Below are 16253 nucleotides of genomic sequence, written 5' to 3'. Positions count from 1 at the left end.
CTGGGACACAATAAAGGTGTATTTTTAAGGGGAATATCTATAGCATATATAGCAAATAGAAATAAAAAAGATGGGAAAAACAAAATACCCTAATAAAAAAATAGAAGATTTGGAGAACAGACAAATGGAAACTCTGGGAGATGAGCAAATTAGAAATGAGCTGGCACTAGCAAAGCATGAAATGAACATTTTAGACCAGGAAGAATTAATTAAGAAGCTACAATATACAAAACAAAATTATTTTGAACATGCAAATAAACCTGGTAGATGGCTAGCGTATAAATTAAAAAAAGAAAATCAGAAAAGAACAATATACCAATTAGTGAACAAAAATGGAGTAATAGAGACTGAATTGGAAAAAAAGAAGGTAATTGTATGAGAGTATTTTGAGAATTTATATAAACAAGATAAAGTAGATTTAAACAAAATAGAAGAATATTTGAAAGAAGGAGCTATACATCCACTATCAGAGGATAAAAAGGAGTTACTTAATAAAGAAATAACCTTGAGTGAACTAAAAGAGGCGATCAAAAAACAAAAGAACAATAAAGCTCCAGGCTCAGACGGTTTTCCAAGTGAGTTATATAAAGAGATAGGAGAGGTATTAGAGAATGTGTTGCTAGAGATCTGCAATGAGGTATTACTGAAAGCTAAAATTCCAGAATCATGGAAGGAAGCGTATATAACACTAATCCCCAAAAAGGATGCAGATGCCAATCAAATATCTCTTCTAAACTCAGACTATAAAATTTTCATGACTATAATGGCAGAAAGACTAAAGAAAGTGCTGAATGACAAAATTCACCCTGACCAAAATGGATTCCTTCCCACGAGACAGATTAGGTATAATACAAGAATGATAATAGATATATTAGAATTTTATGAACTGCACCCAGGAAATCAAATGGCCCTTATCTTCTTGGATGCACAAAGGGCCTTTGATAACCTCAACTGGGATTTTATGAAACACCAGATTAACTTGATGAAATCTGGTGGTAATTTTGCAAATATACTAAATTCAATTTACACCATACAAAAGGCAAATGTACTGATAAATGGAGAAGCTACCAAACCATTTGAGATAAAGAAGGGCATCAGGCAGGGATGCCCGTTGTCACCTCTGCTCTTCATAACAATCCTAGAAACATTATTGGACAGAATTAGATTGAACAAAGAAATTAAGGGAACAAAAATTAAAAGTCAAGAGTACAAATTACAAGCATTTGCGGATGACGTGATATTTGTCATAGAAGAACCAATAGATTTGGGACCAGTATTATTAAATGAAATAGACAAATTTGCTAAATAGGCAGGATTAAAAATTAATAGGGAAAAGACCAAAATGTTAGTTAAAAACCTAACAAACAGTAAGCAAAAAGAACTAGAGGAAATGATGGGATTACAAATTGTGAATAAGATTAAATATCTAGGCATTTGGCTAAGACCTAGAACATTATCCCTGAGGGAGGACAATTATACCAAATTATTACAACAAATTGGAAAGGATTTGGAAAAGTGGAACAAAATGCAAATTTCACTGTTAGGTAGAATATCAACGATTAAGATGAATGTCCTACCCAAAATCTTGTATTTATTTCAAACAATTCCGGTACTATTGGACAAATTTTTTTTTAAAGAAGTGGACAAAATCGTTATGAAATTCATTTGGGCAGGGAAAAAAATGAGAATAAAAAAAATCTATTTACAAGACAATAAAAGCCTGGGAGACCTACTACAAAGCGACGGCACTAGTGTGGATAAAAGACTGGATTAAATTGGAAAACAAAAGAATTTTAACACTCGAGGGCCATGATTTGCAAATAGGATGGCACACATTTTTGTGGAACCCAAATAATAAAAGTCATTCATATTTCCCCAAACACACTTTACATAAATCCTTGATTAAAATCTGGATAGATATTAGAAGAAACCATTATACTAAAATCCTGAGGTGGCTTTCAACAATGGAGGTGATGTTCCATCCTAACACGATGGACATTAGCAAAAAGCTCAAATACCACCAAATACTAGATAATGAGGGATCACTTAAATCGATTCAGGTTTAATTATTGAAAGGAATAAGGAATAATTATTGACAATTGGTTCTACTTTCAAATAAAAATGAGACATATTAGGGATGCAAAAGAAGACGGATTTGAAACAAAAGATTCTTAATTAGATAAAATACTCCTGTGCCTGGAGAAATATGATATCCAAATTGTATAATTTTTTACTAGAGTATGAATTAGCTGAGGAAATTGTGAAAGGACCAATGTTAGCTTGGGCAAAAAACTTTGGTTATAATATAGATTTGGATGATTGGGAGGAAATTTGGCAAAAAATCTTACATTTACAAAATCAATACCATATAAGGAAAATTTATATTAAATGATATATCAATGGCATCTGGCACCTTCTAGATTAGCTAAAATATATTCAACAGCAAATCCAAGCTGTTGGAAATGCAAAGAGAAACTTGGTACCTATTTCCATCTTTGGTGGACATGCCCTGAGATTTAAAAAAATTCGACAAGGATAAGAATATGGATAGAAGAAATTATCGAATGCGGACTGGAGTGGAAACCGGAACTGTTCCTCCTGGGAATGATTAAAGGGGAATACCCTCCCAAAGTGAGATATCTGATCATCCACTTATTAACAGCGGCACGAATTTCTTTAGCACAATATTGGAAAAGGCCCGATGTACCACCGATAGATATTATTATTCAAAAAAGCTATGAATGCACCAAAATGGAGAGGCTCACGCTCAAATTAAATGGGAAGGAAGAGTCAAAGTATTATTTGGTTTGGGATAAGTGGTACAGCTGGGTAGAGCACAAGAAAAAAGGTATACAGGATAAATGAACCCAGGACACATACTATAATTGTATATATCGAATGTATAATAATAATGATTTCAAGCTTCTTGTCTATTATATAAATATTATGAAGGCTCCATACGATTAACCAATACAGTTATAATCCAATAGTAATAGCAGAATAATATATTATTTATTAATTAATAGGTAATTGATAAGGGATAAGGAATACTTGCCAATGATTACTTACTACTGTTTACTATGAGCTATCAATCTTAATATCAAATGTAATAGAAAGAAATACATTTATTGTTCTATTTTTATTCTTACATATTTGTATGTTTGTGTTTTAATCTTTTGTAAATAAAGTCTATTAAAAAGGAAAAAAATAAAAAAATAAAAGTTAAAACATAAGCTATATAAAGATATGTTTCCTTCCTCCCTCCCTCCTCCCAAAAGTCATAAAATATTGAGTAAATTTTTTTTTTAAAAGTAATGAGTACAAAGTACAAAAATTAATATAAAATTCTGTAAAATTTATGCTCCATCTCTGTTAAAATCAGCATAATTTCTGTGTCCTCCCTCTCACAGTGCCTGTTAGGGGCTGGATGAAACTAAACGCTTGTAAGGCCGAATGGCTCTGGGTTTGGGGTTTGTTGGCTCAGGGAGAATTGTCACCTTTGGTCTTGGATGTGGTGGCACTACCCCAAAGAGACCCTGTGCGTAATCTAGGGGTTTTCCTGGACTTACGACTCCTGCTCAAAGAGCAGGTGGTGGTCATGGCCAGGAGGGCCTTTGTGCAACTATGGGTTGTGCAGCAGTTATGCCCTTTCCTTGACCAACAGTCCCTACTCACAGTCACTCATGCCCTAGTCACTTCCCGTCTTGACAATTGCAACGTGCTCTATATGGGGTTGCCCTTGAAGAGCACCCAGAAGCTCCAGTTGGTGCAAATTGCAGTGGCCCACATGGTTTTGTGCAGACCCCAGTGTGCACAAGTATCACCTCTCCTGCGAGAGCTGCATTGGTTGCCGATTTGCTTCCGAGTGCAATTCAAGGTGCTGGTTGTCACCTTTATAGCTTTTCATGGCTTGAGATCAGATTATCTGAGAGACCATCTCTTGCCGGTCACATCTACTCGACCCATCAGAGCGGGGAGGCAGGGAATGTTGTGGGTCACATCCCTGAGGGAGATAAACCTGGTAGGACCCAGAAGAAGGACCTTCTCTGTGGTGGCTCCCTCTCTCTGGAACATCATTCTCCCAGAGATTAGAACAACCCCTATTTTAATATTCTTCAGGAAAGCGCTGAAGACCTGGTTCTGCCAGTGGGCCTGGGGATCCCAGAGCGGGATGGAACTCATCAAATGGCTCATGTGATCTGCTGTCATTGGGGCGGGGGATGGGAGTTGGGGGTGATTTTGTTATCTTGCACTTTATTAATTTATTTGATTCTTTTTGTTAGTTTTTATTGTTTTAAATGTGGTTTTATATTCTGTAAGCCACCTCAAGTTGCCATGGGCAAATAGGCGGCAATATAAATTCAATAAACAAACAAACAAACTAGAATAAAAATTGCTGAAAGTGGCCCAACAGCTTTTATGTTAGCTAGATGTCAAATGTTGCAAATGCAGGAGCTAAGCACCCCTCATTTGTGGGGGTAAAAGTTTCTATTATTTTGAAAGGGTGAGATTTTCAACAACAATACAAAACAAAACAAAACCTTATCTAAAAGGATGTTAAAGGAAGTCACTATTGTGAACTTTTCTTCAAAGCTACATTCAAAAGTTCATCTTTTTAGACTCTGTCAGAGCACTGTACTTTTTGTGATTCTCTTTCAAAATGGAGAGCTTGAATTACACAAACAGAAATTAGGAGCCAAAATACAGTTAAAAATGATGAATGGGAAGAAAGTATATCAGGATTGATAAATGGATCTCTTAAGAATTTGCAGTAAAAATATTGATTCTCACATCCAAAATTTATAACCAAGAACATTTAATTTTCATACTCAGTAGCTGAAAAACAACTTTTTTTTTTCAGAGAGAATACAAAACAAATTGTAGGCTTTCATATAAAAGTATTTATGAGTTTGGTTCAGTTGCTAAATGTTAACCTGAATTATAGTATATGGTGAAAGGCATTTTGTCTGGAATTCTCATTGTAGTTCTGCTCATATAATTTGCCCAGTTTGATTACTGAATTAATTCATTTCTGAATTCACATAACTTCTCTGGGCTATATTCACATAGCATTTTAAAACTTACACACATACATGTATACAAACCTTGTTAATGTCCAAACGTAGCACATTGTGTGAATGTATACTTCACTGTACAATGAACAGGACAGTAACCTGGTTCAGAATATTGTGTGAATATAGGCAATGTAACTATTCGGTCTACTCTCCAATTTATAGATAAATAAGTGTGTGTGCTTGCATGCATGCATGCATGGTTGTGTGTAATAATAATGTATTCCTTTTCTGGTTTGGGGAAAAAAATAAAGTTTAATTGTGTTTCTCACCTACATGGTTTGGCTATATAAATGTCTCATTATAACTTCCTATTTCTGTAGAACAAGAACATTGCTTTAATGTTTAATTCAAGAAAGAAAGGCAACCATGATAAACTATAGTTATTATTTTCAATTTGTTTAATAACAGTGGTATCAAAATTGGGTGAAAATTACAGCAAAAAATCATTAAAAACATTCTATGACTCATATGTTGTTTTTCTTTTTTCTCTACGAAGTTCAAGGGATACAAATAGCTCATGAAGATTTCAAAGATCCTTTTTTATATATACGGGAAAAATAATTTTCTTTTCACTTCAGATATTAATATTTTTCAGATTCACATATTTAATTTATTTTAAATAATGAATGTTATGAAGATGATTTCTGTCATATGCAAAATTAAAAAAAGCTTTGAAAAGGGTTGAGAGCAAATAAAAGCGATTCAAACAATGCTTTCTCTGCATTGCAGTTTTTAAAGTTTTCTCTAATAATGCCCTTTATTATGAATTTTTGCAGAACAACTTTCTTCTACCCAAGAAGATATCACCTTTCTACCCCACAATTGGATTACAGGCCTAAACTTATATAAAAAATTAAAGAACATTTATGTGTGAATTCCACACTGCAAAGCTTTCCTCAAATTATTGTCCATTCACTAGATTGTATCTATTGTAAATAAATGCTGTTCCCAATTCTATACAAATTTATTATATATGAATTCCCAAACAATTATGCATGATTCAAATATGCTATTTATATCAGAGAAATAACATCACATGAACAGAATGTCCTCTGAAATTTGCTTGGCTTCTTCTGAAATTTGCTTTAATTGTAATTCTTCTGAAATTAATTTAGCATGGGCTACAAATTATTTTACTGTATAGAATCATAATTATAAAGGAACTATTTCAGCAAAAACATGGTGACTAGGTGAGCAGCATTAATTTCTTTTCATGGAAATATTAATATATAGAAAATCATCAACTCTTTGCATCCTAAAACTCCCTCATTAGCAGATAATGAACTATCTTTCCAGAATAATGGAGTAATTCTGTTCTCACTGAATGTTCCCAGTCATTTTAATCCAATTAGGACTAAGGGTACATAAAGTGAGGGTTATATAGGTTGGTGGGTTGTCAAGAATACTTCTGCTTACACTTCCGTTTCTGCTTCCCAGCTCTTGCTATTTTAGCCATACCTGATATTTAAAGATTTTTTCCGAAGTTCACTCCATCGGAAGTTCATGTTATCCAGGCGTCTCTGCAATAAGGCACCATCATCAGAACCTTCAAGTGACCTCAAGATTTTCTGTCCATTTTCATCCAAGCTATGGAAGATATCTGTATGGGTTTCAATTTCTTTCTGAAGCTCCTATAAAGAAACATAAAACATATATTTGAACTTTGGCATTTGCCAAAGAGCTTTGTTAATAAACAATTTTTAATAATTAAAATACATGAAATTATTGAAAGGCTGATCTTGTGATTTCTTAAGTTTTTGCCTGAACCTTTTCAGTTAGTCATTTTCCATTACAGTATTGAAATGAGAAAAATACTAGTTCAAAACCAGTTGAAATTTAAAGTCTTAATTATTTCATAATTTGTTCCCAACATAAATAAAAATTGTACTCAAAATTTTAATATAATTTGCTAGTTTCCTTCTATATGCTGTGTTCCATTATCAGGCTAGTTACAATAATGGGAAGTTCATACATCTTAAATACACTATTAGAGACACAATCACACTATATATAACCTGTGCCCAAAGATGAAAAAAAGGTTCTCCGCACTTCGTTGGTTACAATTAAGCATCAACATCACAGCCAATCTAACCTTCACATGATATGTCTTCTTGTGTAACATTTTCAACTTAAAGCAGAGGCTTCAGCAGTCTTGAAGCACTGAAATCTTGGGGAAAGTAAGCAACTGAACAACATGCTTTAAAATGCCAAGTTCAGTTAAATTCCACAGACAAAATGCATTTCACAGTACAGGCCACACACCCAACTATAATAAACAGACACTTTGTATTATGTAAAAATATCAGCCAGTCCATGGCTGTAGGAGGAATAGAGAACAGTAAAAGGATCCAGAATATAAACTGTCAGCTTACGTAGAACTGCCAACTTTCTTTATCACTGTGAAAATTCAGGCCAGAAACTTTGGAAGATTCATGTTTCCCACTCATTTTTAGGAAGGCAGTGACTGCCAATGGAACATTTTTTAGAATGCTACTTGTTGCTAGCATTCTTTCCTGCCTACATCCTGAATGGACTCTTTGTGTATTATCTGTCCTGCTCTTTGCAGTTAGAACAGTATATTTTAGCCACATCAATATGTAGATTTTATTTGGAGCTTTATTCTTTATCCTGTCTCTTCATTAGGATTGTTTTATACACAAATATATGTAAAAATAATAAAATGGATTTTTTTTAAAATTAGAAGATAGGAACTGAAGCTTGAAACTATCATGCAAATGAAGTGTCCTGAACTAATGGTAATCTGTCTTTTTCACCATCACTAGTGTTCTTAATAAGTATTCAATATATTCTCCAGGTTATTGGACTAATGCAGGGTGTCAAACTCAAGGCCTGGGAGCCAGATCTAGCCCACAGGAGCCAGATCTAGCCATAAAAACAGCAAAGGATTGATCGATGTGTGGCCCTCCCGAGCTCTGTTTTCACTGGCAGAACGTTGCAGGAGGCCATCACAGCCAAAAACGGAGCTCAGAAGCCTGTTTTCACTGACAGTGCTCGGGCTACCCTAGGTGCCCACGAAATGTCAAGCTGGCCACGCCTGCCCTGAACCCCCAAGGTAAAACACAACCCTGATGTGGTCCTCAATGAAATTGAATTTGACACCCCTGGATTAATGGATGCTGCTTGATGATTTTGCACTTCACAGTCTTAGAGTAGTGCTTCTCAAAGAAACTGGCTGGGGAATTCTGGGAGTTGAAGTCCATGTATCTAAAATTTGTCCAGTTTGGGAAACATACCCTTAGACTCTTTCTTCTCTAAATGTTCATTTTTCTACCTCAGCTTTAAGCCCAAAATTTTCTTTTTTTTCATCCATTCTAGAAGACATTGCTTACTTTCTACTACATAATTTTTCATTTTCATTTTTATCTTTAAATAAGATGAAATTATAATGTACTGACCTGCTTCAGCCTTGCTGGGCAAGTCTTGACAGATACAGTATTTCATAATTTCATTATATACAAGTTTATTCAAGTGCATAGATACTTCTGCCCCATGTACAAATGCATATAAACATCAACTATATTCATATAATATATAATACTACAAATTATATCATTTACAGTATATTATTCCCTCCTATCTTCATTGATATGTGTGTGGAGATTTATGGTTACAATGTGCCATGAATTATTTATCTTATTTCGTAGTTCTTTTGATATAAATGAAAAGAGTCAGGTTCAATTCAGGAGTTACCTTATTTTAAAATAGTCTATATTTTCATATTCACTTTTCCTTTTTACAGCAACAAAAAATAGAACATTGTAACCATAAACTAGTCTCCCCACCTATATCAATGAAGATAAAAAAGAAGCAAAACAGAAATATTAATAATATAAAAGGTATATACAATTTGTGATATTAATTTATTACATAAATATGCATGATGGCTCTTATAATTAGAAATTAAAAGATATATCTGTCAGGACTGCTTTATTTGAATATGTCTAAGTTACCTTTGACTTTTGTACTCTCCTGAATAGCATAGTTTTTTTTAAAAAAAAATCCTTAAAAAGTATAGTTTAAGTATAAATAGGGAATGTATACCATTTAGTAAATGTTTGTTTTTGTGAGAAAACCCAATTTTTGAAGTCAGGATGCAATTTTAGATTATCATATAAAATCATTTTTGTTCAAAGAGAAGCTATTTATCCATTCTAGAATAATTGTAGAATAATGAGGACATTATTTACCAATCCTTTACAATTAGGTACCTTAATGCCCCAGATCCTAGACCAGGGTGTCAAACTCAAGGCCCGTGAGCTGCATCTAGCCCAAGGGGTGGTTAGATCTGGCCTGGAAAATAACAAAGGACTGGCCTGCAGTGCCTCTGCCAGATAAAATGTGGTGCAGGGGGACCCTGTGTGCCTCCCCATGCCCTGTTTTCAATCTGGACGGCCTCCTGCAGCACTCTGCCAGCCAAAACAGGGCATGGGGGGCCACACAAGGACCTCCCCATGCCCCATTTTGGCTGGCAGAGTGCTGCAGGAGGTCGTCCAGGCCCAAAACAGGGCATGGGGGGCCACACAAGGACCTCCCCATGCCCCATTTTGGCTGGCAGAGTGCTGCAGGAGGCTTCTTCACCTTCTGTTTAGCAACAACTGCCAACCAAAACTAGGTACCCTCCAAGATCTGGATGGCTGTTGTTCAGAAGAGCCAAAAACATCTGGCTCTTCACCCAGGTCTTTGATGAGAGACAGTAAGCCCCCTCATATCACTGAGTTTGTCATCTTTTATCTTAATCGTTTACCTGTGATTGATTTAATTGTAATTTTTTTGATTGTTGTGAGCCCACCCAGGGTCATTATAATTATATTGCTAATATTAAGCCGTCTTCTAGGGCTGTGTCAGAGGTAGTAACAAAGATTGATAGACTGTTGAACAGATTGTTTTTAGAGACATCTGGAAAAACTGTTTATGCTCTGCTCCGATGCAAAAGAGTCAAGCCCCATAGCAGCTGAGGACTCTATATGTCTTTAATCTTTAATTTTTACATTATGGAATTGAGACTATTTATGCCAGAAAGTAAATCTCCCTTTGTCTGGAATAGCTGTTTTGAATGCAAAGGGAGGAAATGAATCTTGAGCCAGTGTCAAATGCCCATCATGGCCACGATCACCATCTACAGGTGAAACTCGAAAAATTAGAATATTGTGCAAAAGTTCATTTATTTCAGTGATGCAACTTAAAAGGTGAAACTAATATATGAGATAGACTCATTACATGCGAAGCAAGATAGTTCAAGCCATGATGTGGCATAATTGAGATGATTATGGCTTACAGCTCATGAAAACCCCAAATCCACAATCTCAGAAAATTAGAATATTGTGAAAAGGTTCAATATTCTAGGATCAAAGTGTCCCACTCTAATCAGCTAATTAAGCCATAACACCTGCAAAGGGTTCCTGAGCCTTTAAATGGTCTCTCAGTCTAGTTCAGTAGGAAGCACAATCATGGGAAAGACCTCTGACCTGACAGTTGTGCAGAAAACCATCACTGACACCCTCCATAAGGAGGGAAAGCCTCAAAAGGTAATTGCAAAAGAAGTTGGATGTTCCCAAAGTGCTGAATCAAAGCACATCAATAGAAAGTTCTGTGGAAGGGAAAAGTGTGGAAGAAAAAGGTGCACAAGCAGCAGGGATGATCGCAGCCTGGAGAGGATAATCAGGAAAAGGCCATTCAAAAATGTTGGGGACTTTCACAAGGTGTGGACTGAGGCTGGAGTCAGTGCATCCATCAAGAGCCACCACACACAGACGGATCCTGGACATGGGCTTCAAATGTTGTATTCCTCTTGTCAAGTCGCTCCTGAACAACAAACAACATCAGAAGCGTCTTACCTGGGCTGAAGAAAAACGGAACTAGTCTGTTGCTCAGTGGTTCAAAGTCCTCTTTTCTGATGAGAGCAACTTTTGCATCTCATTTGGAAACCAAGGACCCAGAGTCTGGAGGAAGAATGGAGAGGCACACACTGCAAAATGCTTGAAGTCCAGTGTGAAGTTTCCACAGTCTGTGTTGATTTGGGGAGCCATGTCATCTGCTGGTGTTGATCCACTGTGCTTCATTAAGGTCAACGCAGCCATCTACCAGGAAATTTTGGAGCACTTCATGCTTTCTTCCGCAGACAAGCTTTATGGGGATCCTGACTTCATTTTCCAGCAGGACTTGGCACCTGCCCACATTGCCAAAAGCACCAAAACCTGGTTCAATAACCATGGGATTACTGTGCTTGATTGGCCAGCAAACTCACCTGATCTGAACCCCACACAGAATCTATGGGGCATTGCCAAGAGAAAGATGAGAGACATGAGACTGAACAATGCAGAAGAGCTGAAGGCCGCTATTGAAGCATCCTGGTCTTCCATAACACCTCAGCAGTGCCACAGGCTGATAGCTTCCATGCCACACCGCATTGAGGCAGTAATTGCTGCAAAAGGGGCCCAGACCAAGTACTGAGTATATATGCATGCTTATACTTTTCAGAGGTCCGATATTGTTCTATGCACAATCCTTGTTTTATTGATTGCATGTAATATTCTAATTTTCTGAGATTGTGGATTTGGGATTTTCATGAGCTGTAAGCCATAATCATCAGAATTATGACAAATCACGGCTTGAACTATCTTGCTTTGTATGTAATGAATCTATCCCATATATTAGTTTCACCTTTTAAGTTGCATTACTGAAATAAATGAACTTTTGCATGATATTCTAATTTTTTGAGTTTCACCTGTATTTCTTTTGCAATATATATTTTAAAATAGTACAAATGGAATGTATGGTACACATGCCATTTACAGCAAATTTATATCATTGTATAAACACAATGTGTGTGTGCTTCATATCATCTATGTGTGTATCTTTGTTAAATTAATTATGCAATTCAATGTTATTGTTTACCCTGAAGATGACTTATTTTAGCTTTTGTCTATGTTTTTCCTTAGCTTCTTTAGACTTTCTGCAAAAGAATTTAATGCTATTTCAGGTTCGCCACTCTAGCTGGTGAGAGGGGGGTTATAGAGATAAAGGGAGATTGCTATGTCTAAGTGCCATTCTTTTCCATAAGAACACAAAAGATGCCTGCAGCCGAGGGAAAGTGGAGTTTGGAGTCACTGGACTGATGGACTGAAAATTTATTGGAGATTGTGATGGGGGGGGGGAGTTTCAAACTTTCGCTCTTTATTGGGTATAATTCCGGAATCTAGCCAGAGTCAGAATTACACCAGATCCTTGCCAATTTGATATATTTCTAATAAACAGACTTTAGAGAAATATGGATGCCTTGGATTTTTATTTGGAGGACATGTTACTTGGAAGGCTGACAGTTATAGTAATAAATATTGTTGGAAGTGTTAAGTGGGCTCGCAGAGTAAAGAGGCAGGACGTGGCAGGACCAGGTAAAAGTCTTTTTATTTTGTCTTAAGCAAAAAGCTGCTCAGCCACAGCTGGCACCGGCTTTTGTAGCCGGCACTGTCCAAAGCTTCAGCCACTGATGGGACTTTATTTCTCCCACCAGTGGGTGGGCCAATGAGTGGAGTCTGTCAGCCGACTCCACTCTATGGCCATATATGGTAATATGTAACAACCCTCCCCTCTTAGTTATTGTCCATCCAATCAGCAACTTATGTAATCACATAAGTAGGCGGGGCTTTGAGGGGTGCGACTGGGCCTGTGCACCTCACTTGTTCCTGGGGTGGTGGTCCGAATGGATGGGTCCATCGCTGCTCTGGTCCCTGCCTGTGGAACCATCTGGAAGTTGTCTTGTGACGAGGCAGGGACCGTTGAGCCTGAGGCCTCAGAAGCACACCGCGGGACCTCTTCTTTTAAAGATAAGTGTTCCTGTGTTCTCTCTGGGTTGGAGACAAGGCAATTAGCTCTCGTTGTTTTCTGTGATTAGGGCCTCAGTCAGGGACCATTCTGCTTATGCGTGTCGGGCTTCAGACTGGTTGTCTGTGATAGGGGACCCGACCTCTGATTTGGTCAATGTGCCTTTCGCACAGTTTTCCTTCTTCTGTCTCAACCCAGTACAATCTGGGCCCGGTGATCCCTATGATCTTGGCTGGCACTCAGGCAGGTCCCCCTGTATAATTGTGAGCATAGACCAGGTCCCCTGCACTTTCCTGTGGAATCTATAGGGGTTTCAGTGCTGTAGTTAAGGTGGACCCTGTCTAGTGTTGATCGGACCCTTTGGCCCATCAATAATTCAGTGGGGCTGCGGTGTGTTGTTGCATTGGGTGTGATGTGTTGGGCCAAAAGCATTTTGTCAACCCTTTCTTGCCAGTCCCCCCAGCCCATTCTCTTGAGGGTTTCTTTGGTTATTTGGATCATTCTCTCCGCCTGTCCATTGCTGGCCAGGTGTACAGGGGCAGACAGTGCATGTCTGATCCCCAGTCCAGCTAGGAACCCTTCAAACAGCCACAAGGTGAACTGCGGCCCGTTGTTGGAGACAAGGATGTCCAGTAGCCCATGGGTGGAGAATAGTCGTCGAAGGTGGCCTCAGTTGTGGTGGACTTCATTAGGATTACTTCTAACCATTTAGAGTATGCATCGACCATTATGAGGAATGTCTGTCCTTGGCAGGGCCTGGTGAAGTCGATGTGTGCCTGGGCCCACAGAGCTGTGAGTGTCTCCCACTTCCCGGGGCTCACTGCCAGGGGGGCTGGTCGGGTTTCTTGACAAGGGGTGCAGATGGCAACCCAGGTCTCTATTTCCTTGTCCAGCCCTGGCCACCATACATAGCTTCTGGCCAGGGCTTTCATGCGGACTATCCCCAGGTGGCCCTCGTGTAGCAGTGTCAATATTTCTTAGTGGTGGTGGGATGACCACTCTCTCCCCACAAAGTATGCAGCCCTTGAGTACTGACAACTCAGCCTGTCTATTTTTATATGGTTTAAATTCATCCCCTTCTATCACTTCCAGCCATCCCCTCCACACCCAGTTTGAAATCTGTGCCATGTTTTTGTCGCATGCTGTGAGTCTTGCAATCTCTGTAGACGTCATCAGTCCAGGCTGTAATTCCTCCAGTAGAAGTACTGTGGTAGACAGTGCTGGGTCTTCTGTGAGGTCTGGGAGGGGGCAGTGGCTCAGGGCATCAGCATTGGAGATGTCTGGATTGCTGGGTGGTGGACTAAACGGTAGCTGTATGTGGCCAGGAAAACACTCCATCTTAACATCCTGGGTGATAGGATGTTCGGTGTGGGTTTATCTCTGGCTAGGATGACCAGCAAAGGTTTGTGGTCGGTAATTAAGTTGAACTGCCTTCCGTAAAACTACTCATGGAAGCGCTTGACTCCTGTGACTGCGGCAAGCACTTCCTTGTCAATTTGGCTATAGTTTTGTTTTGGACAATGTCTTAGAATAATATGTGATGGGGGCTTCTGTCCCATTGGGTAGTCATTGGCTGAGGACTGCTCCGATTCCATAGGGGGAGGCATCGCATGTAAGTGTCAATGGTAGTGTCTCGCTGTATTGTATGAGGACACTGCTGGATGTCAGGATATTTTATATCTTCTTAAACATGTCGGCCTCGCATTGCCCCCAGGTCCAATTGGTCATCTTATCCAGTAGTCTGTGGAGAGGTTCTGCAATGGTTGCTTTCTGTGGTAGAAAGACATTGTAGAAGTTGAGCAACCCCAGGAAGGCTTGCAGTTCCACTTTATTTTGTGGGGTGGGGACTTCCCGTATTGCTTTCAGCTTTCCGTTTGTGGGTCAGATGCCGGATGCGTCTATTAAAAAACCCAAAAACTGCACTTGGGGAATGACCAGGTGACATTTGTTCCTTTTTCATTTCAGTCTGGCTTCTTGGAATCTCCCCAGTACTGCCCTCAGTCGCTCTATTAGTTGTTCCCTGCTTTTGGCTGAAATGATCACATTGTCGAAATATGGTATTACCCCCAGAATGTTGTGTAATAGAATTTCCATAATGCTCTGGAACAGGCCGGGGGCAAAGCTTACTTCGAACTGTAGCTGATTGCATTTAAAAGCGCCTCAATGGGTGACAATCATCTGCGCTTCAGTGGTTGCCTCATCAACGGGCAGTTGCTGATAGACCTGGTCCAGATCTAAGTTGGCAAATATGGTTCCTCGACCCAGGGAGTGCAGGAGGTGCTGCACTACTGGCACGGGGTAGGCACTTTGCTGGAGGGCTTTATTCAGAGTCATCTTGTAATCAGCACAAATCCTGACTGACCCATCTGGTTTAACTGGGGTGACAATTGGGGTCTCCCATTTGGCATGGTCAACCGGCTCAAGGACCCCTTGGGCAATTAACGTATCTAATTGTTCCTTGACTTTGGGCCAGAGAGCAAACGGGACTCGCTGCGGCTTGAGTCAGACAGGGGATATTTTGGGGTCTAGGTTAAATGAGATGGGGGTCCCCGTATACTTGCCCAGTTTGTCATCGAAGAAATCGCTGAATTCCCGCTCCAGTTCTGTGAAGTCTTCTGCTGAGCATGTGGGGGGGGTCTCTGCTGCGTGAACACCAGTGATGTGGATTTGAGAGGCTGGAACCATTCTCTTCCCAGTAGGCTTGACAGGTTCTGGTCTACTATGGTGAGTGATAGGTTTCCTTGGAAGTGACCGTATTCTATGTGGGCTATCTCGGCCCCTTTGATTCATGCTGCTGAGTTGTCCGAGGATTCTGTGGCTCAGGCCTCGTCAATGGCTTCCTTGAAGGAAACATCCTCCTGGGCCAAGAGTCTCTTTTGGAGCATTAGGTCCCTCATTCCCAGGATGATTCAATCTTGGATCATCCCTTCAGTGTCTGGGAACCTGCAGTTCTTTGATATTTTGCAAAGTGGACTATGAATGTGTTTATCGTCTCCCCCTCCCTCTGGCTCTGTGTATAAAATTCATGTTGGCTCGCCAGGTAGGAGGGAGAGGGGTCATAATGTTCCTTGAGTGCCGTTTGGAGCTTGTCCCAGGATATGCTGTGCAGATCATTTGCCACGAGGGCATCTGCCATCTCATAGAGTTCAGAATCGCAGTATGTGAGGAACAGGGCTTTCGTTTTTTGAATCGGGGGCAGCTTGGAGTCCATTGACTTCTAGGTGCAGGTTGAATTGGCCCATGTATGAGGGCCATTTTTCCTTTGCCGGGTCGTAAGGAATCAACATTGGGCAGTGTGCCATGTTGGTCGGCGGGGTCACAATCATTGCAGTGGCC

General features: G+C 39.3%; 1 protein-coding gene across 7 annotated transcripts in view; it reads right to left on the bottom strand.

Annotated features, from left to right (window-relative positions):
• Positions 1–16253, bottom strand: part of DMD (dystrophin) — a 1185061-nt gene that overhangs the window by 366737 nt on the left and 802071 nt on the right. For all 7 annotated transcript variants that reach the window (XM_087966867.1, XM_087966866.1, XM_087966869.1 and 4 more), the window contains exon 55: positions 6534–6706. In XM_087966867.1, the coding sequence (XP_087822993.1) occupies positions 6534–6706 (173 nt within the window). The remainder of the gene's footprint in view (positions 1–6533; positions 6707–16253) is intronic.

This window comes from Notechis scutatus, chromosome 5, assembly GCF_049901735.1.
Source record: "Notechis scutatus isolate UNSWTSFEM ecotype Mainland chromosome 5, rNotScu1.2, whole genome shotgun sequence".
Taxonomy (NCBI): domain Eukaryota; kingdom Metazoa; phylum Chordata; class Lepidosauria; order Squamata; family Elapidae; genus Notechis; species Notechis scutatus.
The sequence above is the reverse complement of the archived record's forward strand: the minus strand, read 5'-3'. Positions and strand labels throughout refer to the sequence as shown.